The sequence below is a fragment of the Brugia malayi genome, assembly GCF_000002995.4.
Source record: "Brugia malayi strain FR3 genome assembly, contig: Bm_v4_Chr2_contig_001, whole genome shotgun sequence".
NCBI lineage: Eukaryota > Metazoa > Nematoda > Chromadorea > Rhabditida > Onchocercidae > Brugia > Brugia malayi.
Genome location: NW_025062476.1, coordinates 4,191,164 through 4,210,986, shown reverse-complemented (window position 1 = coordinate 4,210,986; position 19,823 = coordinate 4,191,164). Strand labels below are relative to the sequence as shown.

Sequence of the window (19,823 nt, the reverse complement as noted above, 5' to 3'; positions counted from 1 at the left end):
GCAAAATTTGCTGTTGCAAGCATGAAGTGCTCAAATTAGAAACGAAGGAGGACCAATTGACAATTTCCGTCCCTGAAAAATTTTTTTTTACCTTATTAAAGTGTTCTGCAGATGTTGTACTGATATCAGTCAGCACCATATTACTAAGATTGATTTCATTACCCACTATAATTTATCCTTTCAGTAAGATCACACTTTCTTCTTATTGACAACGAGTAATTTGATTTTTCACTATTATAGTCCCTTATACTACAATATCATTAATAAAGTTAAATTGATACAAGTAACAGATCAAAGTTATACAATTCGGAAAAGTCCTGAAATTCCTGAAGAACATCTACCTAATCTATAAATAACCAGTGTGAATCATAAAGTGAGTTTCCAAGTTATTCCGAAATCTCCGTTGATTTCCTATCATCCGATCTAATCTTCTTTCCGTTTCTTTTTTCCTTATCACATGAAAGGTTTCATTTAACTTTCATAAATGCGTCAATAATCATTTTGCCACATTTGATATGATCATTTCAGAGAGAAATGTTTCTTTGTTTTATGGATTCCGGAAAGATTCCTATCAGACATCCTTCTTCCCCGTATAAAAGAAGATTTCTCTTCGAATTTCGCTTCATTAAATTTCAATTAAATTTATAAAAACTTTTCCTGCATTGTAATTGTTCACATAGATTTGCCATATTCTAATTATTTGTTAAATAATTAAATCATTTAAATAAGTTAAAAATTCCCTCCATATATGATTTTTTTTTTTTTTTTTGAAGAATAATTTTCTGAAAGAATTAAAAATTGACAAATTGAAAAAAAAAAAAAAAAAAGAAATTTTCAGATTGTCAACACCAATGCATCTTTTCACTTCTTTATTACTGATTTTCTGCGCTATTTTCATGATTCAAGTAAGTTTTGTAATGGATTGTTCTTGAATTAGAAGCGCAATGATTTAATGTGACCCGCAAAAATAAAATTTTATTTTCAGGCTTGTCCACCTAAGGGAGAGAGAGGAGTTGCAGGAGAGAAGGGACCCCCAGGAGTGAAAGGAGTGAGAGGGCCTCAAGGAGAAATGGGACCACCTGGAAGAGAAGGCGATGTAGGATTGCCAGGTATGCCTGGACCGAGAGGACCGATGGGACCGCAGGGTGAGCGAGGAGTTGAAGGAGATCCAGGACCACCAGGGAGAGCTGCTGCTGGACGATGAAAGCACGAGACAATGGATTTTATTGGTGATAATAAAACAATTACTCAGTGTATCTTTTCTCGTATTTTTGGTTGTTTTTCCTTGCACAATCGTATCGTAAATATATTCCTCTGCCGTAGACCTTTTATCACATTCTATGCCTTAGTGGAATTTGTTTAAGAACAATGAAATCTAAAATTTGAATTTCATTAATATACCATTATAAATATCACCAAAAGTCGCATAGCGTTGCATTTTGTTCGACATAATCATTTCATAATGAATAGTAAATAATAAATAATGATGAATCCATTCTAACCATCTTTTCCGTATAAATGCGTGTAACAATTGATGTTCCGAATGATTTTATGTTGCAAAATTATGCAAGCAAAGTTGTTTTGCAGTTATCAACGCATTAAGTGTTTTGCTCTTCCTTTCCTCTCAATGCAGAAATAATATCGGCAAGTATTCAAAGTGATCTAGAATTGATTCAAGGTCGGACGTAGCTCAGAAATGACCACAGGATAACAATTCAGAAACCCCAAATATGATATCGATGATGAAATTAATTGAAAATAATGCAATAATACCTAAAACTTAAAAATTAAACAAATTAATGTTGCAGCATCAAAAGGTTATTGCAGAAGGGCTGAACAGCAATTGATATTATTAGCCTTAAGGCTTTAAGTGAAGAAGTTTGTTGAGGAGCAATTGAGATTATAGTTCAAGTCGAAAATGAATGCTGAATAAAGAAGGAAGGAAGTTTGTTAAAACTATAATAATTTTGACGATAATAATTCAACATGATATGAACTATGTAAGAGTGAAATATTGAATAGTTGTTTGGTTGTTTACAAGAATGATAAGACTATTGATTCTTTTATGGACAGACAAATTTTATTCAAGCTAAATTTAAATTTTCACTTTAAATGAATTGAGGTTCACTGTAAATTAGATCATTTAGCAAATTTATATTGCAATTGTACCAATAATCAATTTCAGATTTATTTGAAATATAATTTTTTTTTCTGTTCTCAGATAATTTTTTGTCGAAAATTAAACTTTTCTTAAACTATAATTTAATAATTATTGAATTGTCGCATACAGTTGAATCTTTTTTTTTTTTAATTTCAAATGAAAGTTAATTAAATTACTACAGTTAATTAGTAGAAAATGCATCGATAGATTAAGAGATAAAGATTACTGTGATTTTAAGCAGGAAATGATGAACAATGATAATGAAAAGATTATTTAGAATATAATGAATGACTGTAACGGTCAATTAAAGTTTAATGACGAAGTATGAAAATGAATGAAAGTAGGATACAGTAAAGTGAGATTTTTTAAAATAAAAATCGTTTAACCTCTTTTAATTAGAATTGATACTTCAAAAGTTTCTTATACGTTCATCCTCTGTTACTTGCTACTGTTGCTTATCGGTGAGGCGGAAATATGTTGTTTTCTTCTTCGTTAAATTTCAAAATCGTTTCAGAAAGTTTTTTTATTTCTTTACAATGGTAGCGAATATAATAAAGCATTTGTTTTTCAAAATTTAAATATCAAGTTCAAATCTTCATAAGCAGTTTCCGTTATGGCATGAATGAATGAGGTGATTAGAAACTAGCAATTTAGTGGCATAATGGGAAGAATATACTGACGATATATTGGTGCAAACAAAAACAACCAAAATAAGAGAACAGATATCACTGTGAGAGATAGCTTTATTGTCATCGCTAAATCCTTTTATCTTCCTGCTGCATCTAGTCCCCTCTGACCTTGTGGTCCTTCATCACCGGGTGGGCCTGTTGGCCCTTCCTCACCTTCCATTCCTGGCCGACCTCGAACTCCGGGATCTCCAATCAAGCCTTTCAATCCACTTTCTCCTTGAGCTCCTCGTGGTCCTTTCGGTCCTTTTGGTCCCTTATTTCCATCTCGTCCTGGAGGCCCTTGCTGTCCTTGCTGTCCTTGCGATGGGATACAGGCCTAAAAATAAAATTTACATCCTTTTTTAATGCAGTCTTTAAATGTGTCTTTTTGCACTAAGGGACAGTCTATTGAGAAAGCTTACTTGAATCACAAAAGCAGTGCAAATAATCAATAGGAAAGTACCGAAAAGATGCATTAGTACTGATAACCTGAAAATGTTTATATGAAAAACAGATGAAAATTTAAAATTTTTCTCATTCATAAATTTTTGATTCTTTCAAATTTGTAATAAGAGGAACACAGTGGAATGCGAACTGAAGTATTTAGATTTCTTCAAAACATTCTGCAATAGAAATATTGCGAGGATAAAAGCTTTCTATTGACTAATTATAATCAAAAAACGGAAAATAAAAATTTGCAATATTTTTGGAAATGTCGCATTAATTAAAAAATTTAAAGATTCTTGCTGAAAAATTACAATATCTGAGGAAAGATTTTAAGATACAACCTGAAATTTAATGGAGCAAAATTCAAAGAGAGATGCCTTATTTATACTAGGAAGAAGGATGTCTGATAGGAATCTTTCCGGAATTCATTTCACAAAGAAACATTTCTTTGTGAAATGAAAAGATCATATCGAAGGCAGCAAAATGCAACATTTAACGTATTTGTGAGTTAGACGGAAGTTTTTATATAATAAAGAAAAAAGAAGCAAAAGAAAGATTACATCAAATGGTAGAGGTTACCCAAAGATAGTTTATAGAAAATCCGAGAGTTTGGTGAGAAAGCAGATTTTGAGCCTTCAAGAAAGAGAAGTGATTTCGGATCTAGCCAATGCTAACTATATGCTGGTTAATTATCCTTCAGGAATTTCTGAAATTCCTTGAGTTCCAAACTTTGATCTGTATTCATTGTGGCACTTCAGCTAAAGTTCATATTCAATTTTCTGGCTAGGCGGAATAGTGCATTGCGAAGAAGGTTATCATGCAAAAATTTCTTCAATACTGAACAAAAACCAGCAAATCGAAGATACTTAGAATCTCCGAATTTTCGAAATGAACCTAAATTGAAAAAGAAAATTAACATTACTGAGAAGACTGTTTTTGACAATTTCTGTTACTGAAAAATTTTCTGTACTATATTAAAATGTTAGATATTGTCCTTTATCGGCCATCATTAAAATTAATTTCATTACTTAATACATTTAATTTTACCATCTGTTATGATTTGACCTTCTAGCAGGGTCGCACTTCCTTCTAACCGACAAAGGATAATTTGATTTTTCAATATTATGGTCCTTCACACTGCACTAATCGTTCTGCAAAGTTCAGCTTTCGATAAAAGTACCCAGATCAGAGAATTAGAGTTGAAACTAATTTATTACTAATCAAAATCAGTCTGATTTCCAAATCATCCCAGAATCTCAATAAACGTTAGTCTCCTATCATATTTGTCATATTAACCTTCCGTTTGTTTTCTCTTTATCACATAAAAGTTTCCGTTTAACTTTCATAGATAAGTCAATAATCGCATTTTTTACATCTAATATAATCATCTCACAATGAAATGTTTCTTTGTTATATGAATTCCGGAAGGATTCATATTAGCCATTCTTCTTCCTAGCATAAAGGAAGATTTCTCTCCAAATTTTTGCTTCATTAAATTTCAATTTGATTCATGAAATCTTTTCTTACATACCAGATTCTGGCTAGAATATCTATAATCCGATCAGTTGATCACAGTTTGCTGCTTACATTCAAATAAACTTTCCAAGCGGAATTTTTCAATTCTGATCTATCAATTATGATTTGCTATCAGGAATTAAATGCTGTAAATAATGATAATAATTTGTGTAACATTTTTATTAAAAGTAATCTTCTAAACCGAATAGTTTCTTCGGCATTTTCTCCCTTTTGTATTTTGCGAAGTATTAAAGAAATTTTTGGGAAATTTCTTTTTTCCTAAAAAAATCCTAAAAAATTTCATTTATGAAAGCAGTTAATTTTAGATTGATTATCTTTTCAGTAGAGATACAATTTTATAGGACATTCTTGTTGATTTTCAGCTCTCTTTTTGCGATCCAACTAGAGAGTTAATCCAAAATTACCTAATTATAAATCATTTCTAAACGAAAAGTTATATTTTAAGAAAACATCAAACTACCATATGTAAAGCATAAAGCATATGTAAATTTCTTCAGATGTGCAATTTATCTTAAATGAAAAAACATTCGAGTAAAGACACCAGGAGAAAATGGAATTGGTAGGAAAGAAGAATATCCTGGGCCAAGAATAATACGAAGGTCTTGAGGAATACCGGGACCTGTTAAAGAGTCAAGATGAAATGAAAATCAATGTGCTACCGCAAGGAGAACAAAGTTTCGAAGAACCGAAGGGAAAGCACAACTAACTTTTAGCAATAAAATATGGAATTTGTCACAGACAGTCAAAGAATTTTATCATCCATTCATAATATATATGTTTTCTTTTTTGGTTTTTTTCTGTTTTTTTGCATCAATCTATCGGCGGTGTGTTTTCATTATGCTATGAAATCGGTTAACCTGAAATATTAATCAGTACCGTAAGGAATTTGCTTGTGGAGGTTTTACATTTTATGCATCAAATGGTTTATTCAATCGTAACTTATCAACTTCAATGAAATTCCATGAATCAATCTTATAAATTGTTTCTTCAAGCAAATCAAAAACAAAAACACTTCAAAAATTTACTTTAACGCGTTCAATAGCTGATGCTTTGAACACTTTTAAGTAGCAAGCAAAGCTGTTTTGCAATTATCAACGCATTAAGTGTTTTGCTCTTCCTTTCCTCTCAATGCAGAAATAATATCGGCAAGTATTCAAAGTGATCTAGAATTGATTCAAGGTCGGACGTAGCTCAGAAATGACCACAGGATAACAATTCAGAAACCCCAAATATGATATCGATGATGAAATTAATTGAAAATAGTGTAATAATATCTGCAATAATATACAAAACTTAAAAATTAAACAAATTAATGAGATGTTGCAACATCGGAGATTATTATAAAAGGACTGAATAGCAATTAATATTATTGGCCTTAAGGCTTACTTGAAATTTGCTGGAGGAGATATTGAGGCCACTGTTTGCAAAGAAGTGGCCATTAATGGATGAACTTATTGAGTAATTATGGTTAGATGTCACTTACTCATAAGCTAATGACCCATGGTTAACTTACCATCAATTTTTGGCAGATTGACTGGTCTGATCAAAATTATAATAATTGGAAATTATAAATTAGAACGAGAAAGAGAGCTGACTGAAAGAACGACAAAAGATTAACTGTAAGTTTAATTTGCGATTAAAACTGAGAATAAAAATGTTGAATTTAGTAAATTATTGTAATTTATTCAACCGAGCGATATTATAATTATCAATTGGTTGTGCAAAAATTGATAAACAAACGAATTGATTGTATTATAATTTGCATTTTATTAGAAACAAATAAGGCTTTCAATGCTTTTTCTTATTGAATGAAAATGTATCAGAAAGACTGCAATCAAATATAAATTTTAATATTTCTCCATTTCGAACTGATTCTCTCAGTTTAGTCCACTATTTTATGTTCTCTTTTCACTTCATTAATTTCTACCTATAATTGACGTAGGTATTTTAATTTATGCTCCAAGTGGGAATGTGAATACGTCTCTTTTGTTTTACTCAGTTTTCCGTTCGCTGAGGGACGGAGATTTTAACCAAATTTTCGATTCCTCCGAATATGCAATTTCCACAATATGTTTCCATTTTTCTACTTTACTAGAATAGCACTGTGTACAGCGCAGGATGTGAAATATTTATTTCATCTTTTGCTCAGTTTAAAAATTGACCAAATTTCAGGAAGTTTTCACTAAACAGTGACAGCGATAAAGTTACAAAGCATTTGTTCCATGCCAATTTCAGATTCCAACTCGAATAAGTAAATTCCGTTAAGGTGCGGATTATAGTTTTAGGTTTAAGAATTTTGTTAAATAATAAGAGGGGCACATTTACGATAGTTGGTGCAAACAAAAATAACCAAAATACAACAGATTATCACTGAAAGAAACTCTCCATTTGTGGTCTGCTACCTTTATCTCCCTCCTGCTGCTCCTTCTGCCCCTTGTGGTCCTAAAGAACCTTTCATTCCTGGCGGCCCCACAATTCCTTTTGGACCTGGAGGACCCTCTTGCCCTCGCGGCCCCTGCATCCCGCGATTTCCTTTCGGACCAGGATCACCTTTAGGTCCTGGGTCTCCTGGACTTCCATCAATTCCATCTTCTCCTTGCTCTCCTACCAGTGATCCCACCGCTCCCGTCCCCGGGGTTGGTGATGGACCGCACGCCTGAAACAAAATTCGATAAATCGCAATTTGCGTTAAAATATAATCTTTTATTAAAAACATTACAAAACTCACTTGAATCATGAAAATAGCGCAGAAAATCAGTAATAAAGAAGTGAAAAGATGCATTGGTGTTGACAATCTGAAAATTTCTTTTTTTTTTTTTTTTTTCAATTTGTCAATTTTTAATTCTTTCAGAAAATTATTCTTCAAAAAAAAAAAAAAAAAATCATATATGGAGGGAATTTTTAACTTATTTAAATGATTTAATTATTTAACAAATAATTAGAATATGGCAAATCTATGTGAACAATTACAATGCAGGAAAAGTTTTTATAAATTTAATTGAAATTTAATGAAGCGAAATTCGAAGAGAAATCTTCTTTTATACGGGGAAGAAGGATGTCTGATAGGAATCTTTCCGGAATCCATAAAACAAAGAAACATTTCTCTCTGAAATGATCATATCAAATGTGGCAAAATGATTATTGACGCATTTATGAAAGTTAAATGAAACCTTTCATGTGATAAGGAAAAAAGAAACGGAAAGAAGATTAGATCGGATGATAGGAAATCAACGGAGATTTCGGAATAACTTGGAAACTCACTTTATGATTCACACTGGTTATTTATAGATTAGGTAGATGTTCTTCAGGAATTTCAGGACTTTTCCGAATTGTATAACTTTGATCTGTTACTTGTATCAATTTAACTTTATTAATGATATTGTAGTATAAGGGACTATAATAGTGAAAAATCAAATTACTCGTTGTCAATAAGAAGAAAGTGTGATCTTACTGAAAGGATAAATTATAGTGGGTAATGAAATCAATCTTAGTAATATGGTGCTGACTGATATCAGTACAACATCTGCAGAACACTTTAATAAGGTAAAAAAAAATTTTTCAGGGACGGAAATTGTCAATTGGTCCTCCTTCGTTTCTAATTTGAGCACTTCATGCTTGCAACAGCAAATTTTGCTTGTATTCTTCGCATCATCTCACCAAATCCATAAACCTGATATGTTGGTCGTTTCTGAACAGAATTTCAAACGAAAAGATCATTTTGCAAAGTTTTTTTTCATTGGAATTTACTCAAAAATAGAATATTCTGTTATTCATCTGAAATTTAAATTGAAATTCAAATTTTGAAAATTTTGAACTTTTACACTAATTGTTTTGCTTTTACACTAATTGTTTTGCTTGATAAACATTCAGAGTTAAAGCATTAATTAAGCAATAAAGATAAGACATAAGAATGTATTAGATTTGAAATTATTAAAGAACTTTATTAAAATTTACTGCTTGTTTGCTTCACTACCAAAGAAATGACGCACGAATCATTCTCACCAAAACTTTTTTTTGATAACTATCATCTGTAAAGCCATCTTTTATGTATATTTTTGACAATTTCTGTCAAAATTTTAAATTATTCATTTTACTTTTGTCGATTTTCATCCGAAATTTATAATATCTCAAGCTAAATAAAGCGGTAAGCAAGATTTAGCTTATATGAATTAATGATAAATTGAATTTGACTGTTTTTGCGATTGTAAATTTGTTATTATAATTTGATATTATAATCATATTTCAATAAGTAAGCAAACGAATTAATTGTATTATAATCTGCATTTTATTAATAATAAATAAAGCCTTCAATGCTTTTCTTATTGGATAGATAAATGAAGAAAATATGTCGGAAGGATAGTAATCAAATATGAACTTTTAATATCTTTGTTTCACTTCAAACTGATCCTTTCATTTTATTTCAGTATTCCATGTTTCACCTTTTATTTTATTAATTTCTACCTCTAATTACCCATGATTGACATTTGATGCAGGGATGTAAATATATCATTCAGCTTCATTCAGCTTTTTATCAATCTGAGAACGGAAATTAGGAAATTAATGAGAATTTTTAACTTAAAATTGAATAATATCTCAAGGCGAAGACTGCTATTTAATAGATAAAACAAGCAATTTTGCTCAGTGAAGGAAGAGAATTATTTTATTTCTTTTTTCATTCAATCATAAAATCAGTTAGATTTCATTTTGGTGACATAACGAGAAGGACACATGCTTTTATCGTCCTGGCGCTGGTGCTCCAGTTGGTCCAACTGATCCTCGTTCTCCTTGTTCACCTTGCGGCCCCATCCGTCCTCGTGGTCCTGGAACACCAATTGGTCCTGGAGGTCCTGGATCACCCATCTCTCCTGTCCTCCCTCTAGGTCCTTGATCTCCTGGATCTCCCTTATCTCCTTTTTCGCCATCATTTCCGTCTGGCCCTTGTGTTCCTTGTTGTGATGGACAAGCCTGAAAACAAAAGTGGTGCTGTCGCCATAAGTCATTTCCGTCTAATTTAGAACAATCCATCAAGGAACTCACTTGGATCATGAAAACAGCACAGATAACCAATAGGAAAGAACTAATAAGATGCATTGGTACCGATAATCTGAAATGAGGTATTTAGTTTACTTCCAGAGATCATTCTCCAAAAGAAATTACAGCTTTTTTGGGAAAATTGTAAATGACAAGTTTGTAAATTTAAAAAAAAATCTTTCTGAAAAGTTATAACATCGTTGCGACCTTCTGTTTATTTATAGCCCTATGAGAAAAGGTTTTAATTACAAAATAAATAGAGTGATTTTTGGTTGAGAAAACTTTTATTTATATTGAAAACAAGGATGTCTAATATGATTTTTCCGGAATTCATAAAACAAAGAAACAAGCGATTACTGATGCATTTATCAAACCTTTTCATGTTATGAGGGAAAAGAAAGGAAAGAAAGATTGGATGGAGTGATAGAAGATCAACGATTCATCGAAAATCCGAGAAATGGATAGAAAAAACTGGTTTTGGATCTTCGAGAATCAAAAATACTTGTTAATTTGCAGGAATCTGACTAATTTTTGAAATCTGATCAGTGACGCTTATTTGGAGGAAAATAGTGCTTTAGGAATTTTTAAAAATCCAACATTCATTTGTTTTCATTTAATTAATTTCAATTGAAGTTTAAATTCAATTCTCTTGTTGTGTGAAACACTGCACTGTAATGCAAAAGTAATCGTTTACTCATTTATTTAGCTAAAACAAATGAACTTCTCATTGTAACTTTTTATAAGAAATTGAGTAATTTTTAGATTTTACTTTAATAAGGTCAAAATAAGAACGCTTATTACTTTTTTGCATTTTAAGTTCTGTGGAAGATTTAATCTGATTACAACTAATTGAAATTATGTATCATTGCAGTGATAGCAAAACATTCTTTCAAAATGCAATAATTTGAAACTTTTAAATTAAGTATAAATAAAATAATCGATTCTTAATTAATTGATTCTCAATTAATGTTTTAAGTAAGGTTTAGTAATGATATGAAAATGAGTTTTCAATAGCTACTAAGTAATGTACCAACAATCAATTTAAAAAAAAAAAAAACTCCTTAGTTCATAAAATTAATTTTTTTTCTCGCACATCTGATGATGTCATATTTCTCCAATTTCTTCAAAATTTTCTCTATAATTATTCAATTATGATTTTTTTTAGAAAGAAGGGATATTAAGGTTGAAGGTTTTACTTGTATAGAATTTTGTTGGAAATCATCTTCTAAAGAATCTTAAACATTTTTCTTTGTTTCTTCCATTTCTCTTGCATCTTACAGAATATGAAGTGATTGAAATTTTCAGAGTTTGAAAAGAAATTTAAAAAATTTCAACCATTTTGTTCATAGCCAATTTCAGGTTGTAGTATCAATACATCTTTGAAACACCAGCGCCAGGACGATAAAAGCATGTGTCCTTCTCGTTATGTCACCAAAATGAAATCTAACTGATTTTGTGATTGAATGAAAGAAGAAATAAAATAATTCTCTTTCTTACTGAGCAGAGCAGTATTACAGTCAGGCAGAAAAATGAATTGGCTGTATTAAATTTTGCATTTTATTAAAAACAAATAAGGTTTTCAATGCATTTCCGTTAGATAGGTATAAAGAAAAGATGCCGGAAAGTCTGTAATCAAATATAAACTTTTAATATTTGTCTTTCACTTCAAACTTACTCTCTCATTTTATTCCACTATTTCATGTCCTCTTTTCACTTCACTATTTTGCGTATAATTGACGTAGACTGTTTTAATTTACGTTCCACGAGAGAATATAGACAATATCCTTCTAATGATTATAGTATAGAGAAAATATTTTATTTAATCATCCACTCAGTTTCAATATCTGTGAAGTTGTCAAAATTTTTTATTACATGGTGATGATGGGGGCATAATAAAGCATTTGCTTCATGGAATTTAAATTTTAAACATTAAATGTTTACAATCAAATTCTGGCAATGGTATTGGTCAGATTTGAAGCCTAAAAGTTTCGTAGCGTAATGGGAAGATCACGTGTTCTACACATGGCTGTAAACAAAAACAAGAAAAATAAGCGAACAGGGATTCATAGTTTGCTACTTCATTTCTTGCTAATGTTTCTTTCATACCTTTGTTCCACGTTTTTATAGTCCTTTACCTGTCGCATTCTCTTCCATTCTTGAATGCCTCCAGTCTGAGGCACACCAGTTGCATTTTGCTTTCCTTTTTTGTTTATTATTTATTGCCACTCTGGCTGTCTTGGATTTACCTTCAATTTAACTTATCGTGTTAAATCTGAAGGTCTTGGGCTCCTCTACTGCCATCTGCCACAGAGTGTAAATAAAATATAAATGCAGTTAGAAGTATCGTTCAGCCATTTTTCTTTTCATTTAGAAACAATCCACTGAAACTTACTTGAATCAGAGAAAATGGTAAGCATCCAAAAAGAAAGTATTAAAAAGATGCATTGGTACTGATAATCTAAGTTTGCTCAATTTTTTTTCAGCTATTTAACTTTTCGTTCTTTCAAATGATCATTCATCAAAAATGCAAGAAGTATCTGATTCCAACTTATTTATATTCCTTAATCATTTAAAATAAATGATAATTATTTATTAGAGTATAACAATCCAACTTGAACAATAAATAATATGTGAGGTAAAGTTTTATCCAGAAAGTAAGGATTGCAGATAAGAATGAAACACAGAAATCTTTTTTTGTCTTAGACGAAGGAATATCTGCAGGAATGTTTCCGGAATTCATAAAATTAAAAAACGTTTCTTTGTAGATTAATCGCATCGAATGCAGCAAAATGCAACATTAAGCGATTATTGACACATTTAAGAAAGTTAAATGGAACTTTCTACTCAATGTTGGATCGAATGGTGGAAGATCAACGATTGATTGAGAATTTGATAGATGGATGGAAGAATAGGTTCTTGAATCAGAACTGATTTGTTGATCTGGCAAATGCCAGCTATATGCCTCCTTCAGGAATTTCTGAAATTCCTCGAGTTGTCCAAATTTTAATCTGTAATCATTGTAGCACTTTAACTAAAATTCGTGTTCAATCTTTTGGATATATGGAAGGTGTACTGCAGAGAATGTTATCATAGTTTCTCGAAATTTTTAAAATAAACTTAAATTAAAAAAAAAAAAATCAACATTACTCAAAAAGATTTCGTCTTTGACAGTTCTGTCTTTGACAATTTCTGTTACTGAAAAAACTTTTTTTATTATTGATATGAAAAAACTTTTATATCAAAATGCTTTGTAGATTTTGCATTGACATCGATCATATCACCAAGACTGATTTCATTACCTCCAATTGATCTTATAATTTGACCTTCTAGCAGGATCACACTTCCTTGTAATCGACAAAAGATAATTCAGTTTTCACTATTATGGTTGAACTTTCGATGAAGGTAAACAGATTAGAGCTGAATAATTCGAAGATTTCAGAAACCCTCCAAGAACTTCTAATCTATAAGTAACTAAATTCCAAATCACTTCTGTTTCTCAAATGCTCAAAACCTGCTTTTCATTCTTCTCCTGGATTCATTGTCAATGAGTTATCTTTTATCACTCGATCTAATCTTCTCTCCTTTTCTTTTCTCTTTATCACATAAAAATTCCGTTTAACTTTCACAGGTACGGCAATAATCGCCTAATGTTTCATTTTCAGCATCTCATATAATCATCACACTAATAAATGTTTCTTTGTTTTGCGAATTCCGGAAAGATTCCTATCAGTCATCCTTCTTCTCAGTATAAATAAAAGATTTTGTTTTATTAAATTTCAATTTTTCGGCAAGAATCATTATATCCAAATCAATATTTTTTTCTTGTTTTTTCACATTTCTAAAAATATTATAAGTTCTGACTTCAAGCTTTTCGGCTATATTGAATTGTATTTTTCTTAAAAAAAGAGTATGAAAAAGTTAAGATTCCATCTGTGCAGAATTTTGTTGGAAATTTTTTTCTATAGGATCACAAATATTTTCCTTTGTTTCGTTTTATTCTCCTGCATCTTACAGAAAATGAAGTGATTGAAATTTTCAGAACTTAAAGGAAATTTAAAAACTTCAATCAAGCCAATTTCAGGTCGTGGTGCTAATGCATCCTTGCAGTATTATCCTCTTCATCGCCGTAGCTGTATTCGTAGTTCAAGTAAGTTCCTTAACTTAACACTGATCACAAATAAGAACGATTAGAACAAACCGGAACAGCATTAGGTAAGCATAATTTTTTATTTTTAGGCTTGCAACCCAACAGCAGGACCACCAGGACGACCTGGACGCAATGGACCTAGAGGAGAACCAGGACCTGAGGGAGATCAAGGAGAACCTGGAGATGAAGGTCCGCAGGGATTACCTGGGCATATTGGTCCGCCAGGAGAGGAAGGTGATAGAGGACCGCAAGGAGAAGTTGGTGACCAAGGACCGCTAGGTCTGAGAGGAATGAATAATAACGGATAAAGCAGAATATGGAATTTGTTAGTGATAACAAAAAAAATCATCCTCACGTATATCTTTTCTCTCATTTTATGCGTTTTTCTTTGCGTCACCATATGGTAACTATGCCTTTCCTACTATATCGCGAAATTCTTAAGTCAGAAATCACAATCGGTGCCTTAATGGAATTTATTTATGGAATTTGAAATTGAGATATCATGGAACAGATGCTTTTTAACTTTATCACTGTCATTGTTAATTAGTAAAAACTTCCTGAAATTTGGTCAATTTTTAAACTGAGCAAAAGATGAAAATAATATTTCACTTCATGCGCTGTACACAGTGCTATTAAAACAAAGGAACGTATTCACATTCCCACTTGGAGCATAAATTAAAATACCTACGTCAATTATAGGTAGAAATTAATGAAGTGAAAAGAGAACATAAAATAGTGGACTAAACTGAGAGAATCAGTTCGAAATGGAGAAATATTAAAATTTATATTTGATTGCAGTCTTTCTGATACATTTTCATTCAATAAGAAAAAGCATTGAAAGCCTTATTTGTTTCTAATAAAATGCAAATTATAATACAATCAATTCGTTTGTTTATCAATTTTTGCACAACCAATTGATAATTATAATATCGCTCGGTTGAATAAATTACAATAATTTACTAAATTCAACATTTTTATTCTCAGTTTTAATCGCAAATTAAACTTACAGTTAATCTTTTGTCGTTCTTTCAGTCAGCTCTCTTTCTCGTTCTAATTTATAATTTCCAATTATTATAATTTTGATCAGACCAGTCAATCTGCCAAAAATTGATGGTAAGTTAACCATGGGTCATTAGCTTATGAGTAAGTGACATCTAACCATAATTACTCAATAAGTTCATCCATTAATGGCCACTTCTTTGCAAACAGTGGCCTCAATATCTCCTCCAGCAAATTTCAAGTAAGCCTTAAGGCCAATAATATTAATTGCTATTCAGTCCTTTTATAATAATCTCCGATGTTGCAACATCTCATTAATTTGTTTAATTTTTAAGTTTTGTATATTATTGCAGATATTATTACACTATTTTCAATTAATTTCATCATCGATATCATATTTGGGGTTTCTGAATTGTTATCCTGTGGTCATTTCTGAGCTACGTCCGACCTTGAATCAATTCTAGATCACTTTGAATACTTGCCGATATTATTTCTGCATTGAGAGGAAAGGAAGAGCAAAACACTTAATGCGTTGATAATTGCAAAACAGCTTTGCTTGCTACTTAAAAGTGTTCAAAGCATCAGCTATTGAACGCGTTAAAGTAAATTTTTGAAGTGTTTTTGTTTTTGATTTGCTTGAAGAAACAATTTATAAGATTGATTCATGGAATTTCATTGAAGTTGATAAGTTACGATTGAATAAACCATTTGATGCATAAAATGTAAAACCTCCACAAGCAAATTCCTTACGGTACTGATTAATATTTCAGGTTAACCGATTTCATAGCATAATGAAAACACACCGCCGATAGATTGATGCAAAAAAACAGAAAAAAACCAAAAAAGAAAACATATATATTATGAATGGATGATAAAATTCTTTGACTGTCTGTGACAAATTCCATATTTTATTGCTAAAAGTTAGTTGTGCTTTCCCTTCGGTTCTTCGAAACTTTGTTCTCCTTGCGGTAGCACATTGATTTTCATTTCATCTTGACTCTTTAACAGGTCCCGGTATTCCTCAAGACCTTCGTATTATTCTTGGCCCAGGATATTCTTCTTTCCTACCAATTCCATTTTCTCCTGGTGTCTTTACTCGAATGTTTTTTCATTTAAGATAAATTGCACATCTGAAGAAATTTACATATGCTTTATGCTTTACATATGGTAGTTTGATGTTTTCTTAAAATATAACTTTTCGTTTAGAAATGATTTATAATTAGGTAATTTTGGATTAACTCTCTAGTTGGATCGCAAAAAGAGAGCTGAAAATCAACAAGAATGTCCTATAAAATTGTATCTCTACTGAAAAGATAATCAATCTAAAATTAACTGCTTTCATAAATGAAATTTTTTAGGATTTTTTTAGGAAAAAAGAAATTTCCCAAAAATTTCTTTAATACTTCGCAAAATACAAAAGGAAGAAAATGCCGAAGAAACCATTGGGTTTAATTAATTTCACCATAAATCTTATATTTGAGTTCCTAAAGTTGTGATAGCACTGGTTCACATTAGCTGTTCCTAATCGATTTTTTAACTGCTTTGTACATTTCGGCATTAATTTTCGTGTCCATTTCGGATTGGTTTGTACATTTGTAATATAATTTTGCCTTATTAATAGGGAAAAACTTTATTTGTACAAAATGAAAATATTTAACATTCATATTAAGCGCATTTAGTGTTTGAAAACATCCACTAAATTTAAATTTGGAATATAAATTAAAATTTTAATTCATAAAATATTATTAATAATAGTTGAAAATCTTCACAATAAAAAGGACGTAATTCAAAAATATAACAAAGCATTTGCTTTATAAAGTTCAAATTTCGATAATCAAAGTTTGTAAGCAATTTTCGTTAGCGGATCGAATACAACTTCAAACCTATGATTTTTTTGACATCGTAAGAAGGACACATTTACGATATACGTTGGTACAAAACAAACATAAATAATCAAAATAAGAGAAAAGATATCATTGAGAGGGATCGTTTTGCTGACATCCACAAATTCCATTTCCTGTTGCTTTTATACTCCAGCTGCCCCAGTTACTCCAACAAGTCCTGGTAAACCTTTTGGTCCCGGGAATCCTCGAGGCCCTGGTGGACCTGGATCACCCTCTTGGCCTTGTCTTCCTGGCATTCCAATATCTCCTGGTGGACCAACGGGGCCCACATCTCCTGGATCACCCACAGGTCCATCTCGTCCATCCTTTCCTGGCAGTCCTTGCTGTGTACCCATTAATGATGGACCGCAAGCCTCAAAATAAAATTAGCAAATAATTAGACTTCAAGCATAATTTTTTGACTTAAAAATAATCAATCAATTGTGGGAACTTACTTGAGCCATAAAAGCAGCACAGATAATCAATAAGAAAGAATTTATAAGATGCATTGATGTTGACAATCTGAAAATTTCTCCAATTTCTTTTCAATTACCTAACTTTTAGCTCTTTCAAAAAAAGATTATTCGAGAAAAAAATCTCACATTCTTCATTATTACATTCCTTAATTATTTAAATTACTTTCACTTAACTATTTAAATATATGATAGCCAGAACTACCTGAAAGATTAAAAAGACAAAAAAGGTTTTAATTCAAATTGAAATTTAATAGAGTAAAATTTAAAGAGAAATCCTTTATTTATACTGAGAAGAAGGATGACTGATAGGAATCTTTCCGGAATTCACAAAACAAAGAAACATTTATTAGTGTGATGATTATATGAGATGCTGAAAATGAAACATTAGGCGATTATTGCCGTACCTGTGAAAGTTAAACGGAATTTTTATGTGATAAAGAGAAAAGAAAAGGAGAGAAGATTAGATCGAGTGATAAAAGATAACTCATTGACAATGAATCCAGGAGAAGAATGAAAAGCAGGTTTTGAGCATTTGAGAAACAGAAGTGATTTGGAATTTAGTTACTTATAGATTAGAAGTTCTTGGAGGGTTTCTGAAATCTTCGAATTATTCAGCTCTAATCTGTTTACCTTCATCGAAAGTTCAACCATAATAGTGAAAACTGAATTATCTTTTGTCGATTACAAGGAAGTGTGATCCTGCTAGAAGGTCAAATTATAAGATCAATTGGAGGTAATGAAATCAGTCTTGGTGATATGATCGATGTCAATGCAAAATCTACAAAGCATTTTGATATAAAAGTTTTTTCATATCAATAATAAAAAAAGTTTTTTCAGTAACAGAAATTGTCAAAGACAGAACTGTCAAAGACGAAATCTTTTTGAGTAATGTTGATTTTTTTTTTTTTAATTTAAGTTTATTTTAAAAATTTCGAGAAACTATGATAACATTCTCTGCAGTACACCTTCCATATATCCAAAAGATTGAACACGAATTTTAGTTAAAGTGCTACAATGATTACAGATTAAAATTTGGACAACTCGAGGAATTTCAGAAATTCCTGAAGGAGGCATATAGCTGGCATTTGCCAGATCAACAAATCAGTTCTGATTCAAGAACCTATTCTTCCATCCATCTATCAAATTCTCAATCAATCGTTGATCTTCCACCATTCGATCCAACATTGAGTAGAAAGTTCCATTTAACTTTCTTAAATGTGTCAATAATCGCTTAATGTTGCATTTTGCTGCATTCGATGCGATTAATCTACAAAGAAACGTTTTTTAATTTTATGAATTCCGGAAACATTCCTGCAGATATTCCTTCGTCTAAGACAAAAAAAGATTTCTGTGTTTCATTCTTATCTGCAATCCTTACTTTCTGGATAAAACTTTACCTCACATATTATTTATTGTTCAAGTTGGATTGTTATACTCTAATAAATAATTATCATTTATTTTAAATGATTAAGGAATATAAATAAGTTGGAATCAGATACTTCTTGCATTTTTGATGAATGATCATTTGAAAGAACGAAAAGTTAAATAGCTGAAAAAAAATTGAGCAAACTTAGATTATCAGTACCAATGCATCTTTTTAATACTTTCTTTTTGGATGCTTACCATTTTCTCTGATTCAAGTAAGTTTCAGTGGATTGTTTCTAAATGAAAAGAAAAATGGCTGAACGATACTTCTAACTGCATTTATATTTTATTTACACTCTGTGGCAGATGGCAGTAGAGGAGCCCAAGACCTTCAGATTTAACACGATAAGTTAAATTGAAGGTAAATCCAAGACAGCCAGAGTGGCAATAAATAATAAACAAAAAAGGAAAGCAAAATGCAACTGGTGTGCCTCAGACTGGAGGCATTCAAGAATGGAAGAGAATGCGACAGGTAAAGGACTATAAAAACGTGGAACAAAGGTATGAAAGAAACATTAGCAAGAAATGAAGTAGCAAACTATGAATCCCTGTTCGCTTATTTTTCTTGTTTTTGTTTACAGCCATGTGTAGAACACGTGATCTTCCCATTACGCTACGAAACTTTTAGGCTTCAAATCTGACCAATACCATTGCCAGAATTTGATTGTAAACATTTAATGTTTAAAATTTAAATTCCATGAAGCAAATGCTTTATTATGCCCCCATCATCACCATGTAATAAAAAATTTTGACAACTTCACAGATATTGAAACTGAGTGGATGATTAAATAAAATATTTTCTCTATACTATAATCATTAGAAGGATATTGTCTATATTCTCTCGTGGAACGTAAATTAAAACAGTCTACGTCAATTATACGCAAAATAGTGAAGTGAAAAGAGGACATGAAATAGTGGAATAAAATGAGAGAGTAAGTTTGAAGTGAAAGACAAATATTAAAAGTTTATATTTGATTACAGACTTTCCGGCATCTTTTCTTTATACCTATCTAACGGAAATGCATTGAAAACCTTATTTGTTTTTAATAA

The 19,823-nt window shown here is 31.2% G+C and overlaps 6 protein-coding genes across 6 annotated transcripts; 2 read left to right on the top strand and 4 right to left on the bottom strand.

The window, feature by feature from the left end:
* Nucleotides 1-896: 896 nt before the first annotated feature.
* Bm9360 (collagen, putative) lies at nucleotides 897-1,204 on the top strand (the record flags this gene model as incomplete). Its single annotated transcript, XM_043078351.1, has 2 exons — nucleotides 897-905; nucleotides 986-1,204. The coding sequence occupies 2 exons, from the start codon at nucleotides 897-899 to the stop codon at nucleotides 1,202-1,204; spliced, it is 228 nt and encodes a 75-aa protein (XP_042934285.1).
* Nucleotides 1,205-2,926: 1,722 nt separating this feature from the next.
* Bm10493 (collagen, putative) lies at nucleotides 2,927-3,305 on the bottom strand (the record flags this gene model as incomplete). Its single annotated transcript, XM_001894918.2, has 2 exons — nucleotides 2,927-3,166; nucleotides 3,252-3,305. The coding sequence occupies 2 exons, from the start codon at nucleotides 3,303-3,305 to the stop codon at nucleotides 2,927-2,929; spliced, it is 294 nt and encodes a 97-aa protein (XP_001894953.1).
* A 3,911-nt stretch (nucleotides 3,306-7,216) lies between these two features.
* On the bottom strand, nucleotides 7,217-7,549 carry Bm10496 (collagen, putative; the record flags this gene model as incomplete). The annotated part of the gene is made up of 2 exons (XM_001892001.2): nucleotides 7,217-7,468; nucleotides 7,541-7,549. The coding sequence occupies 2 exons, from the start codon at nucleotides 7,547-7,549 to the stop codon at nucleotides 7,217-7,219; spliced, it is 261 nt and encodes an 86-aa protein (XP_001892036.2).
* Nucleotides 7,550-9,546: 1,997 nt separating this feature from the next.
* On the bottom strand, nucleotides 9,547-9,903 carry Bm9358 (collagen, putative; the record flags this gene model as incomplete). Its single annotated transcript, XM_001902091.2, has 2 exons — nucleotides 9,547-9,777; nucleotides 9,850-9,903. 2 exons carry the CDS (start codon nucleotides 9,901-9,903, stop codon nucleotides 9,547-9,549), a joined length of 285 nt encoding a protein of 94 aa, XP_001902126.2.
* Nucleotides 9,904-13,936: 4,033 nt separating this feature from the next.
* Bm10491 (alpha-1 collagen type IX, putative) lies at nucleotides 13,937-14,298 on the top strand (the record flags this gene model as incomplete). Its single annotated transcript, XM_001902692.2, has 2 exons — nucleotides 13,937-13,990; nucleotides 14,080-14,298. The coding sequence occupies 2 exons, from the start codon at nucleotides 13,937-13,939 to the stop codon at nucleotides 14,296-14,298; spliced, it is 273 nt and encodes a 90-aa protein (XP_001902727.1).
* A 2,717-nt stretch (nucleotides 14,299-17,015) lies between these two features.
* On the bottom strand, nucleotides 17,016-17,381 carry Bm9359 (collagen, putative; the record flags this gene model as incomplete). The annotated part of the gene is made up of 2 exons (XM_001894917.2): nucleotides 17,016-17,246; nucleotides 17,328-17,381. The coding sequence occupies 2 exons, from the start codon at nucleotides 17,379-17,381 to the stop codon at nucleotides 17,016-17,018; spliced, it is 285 nt and encodes a 94-aa protein (XP_001894952.2).
* Between the last annotated feature and the right edge of the window lie 2,442 nt (nucleotides 17,382-19,823).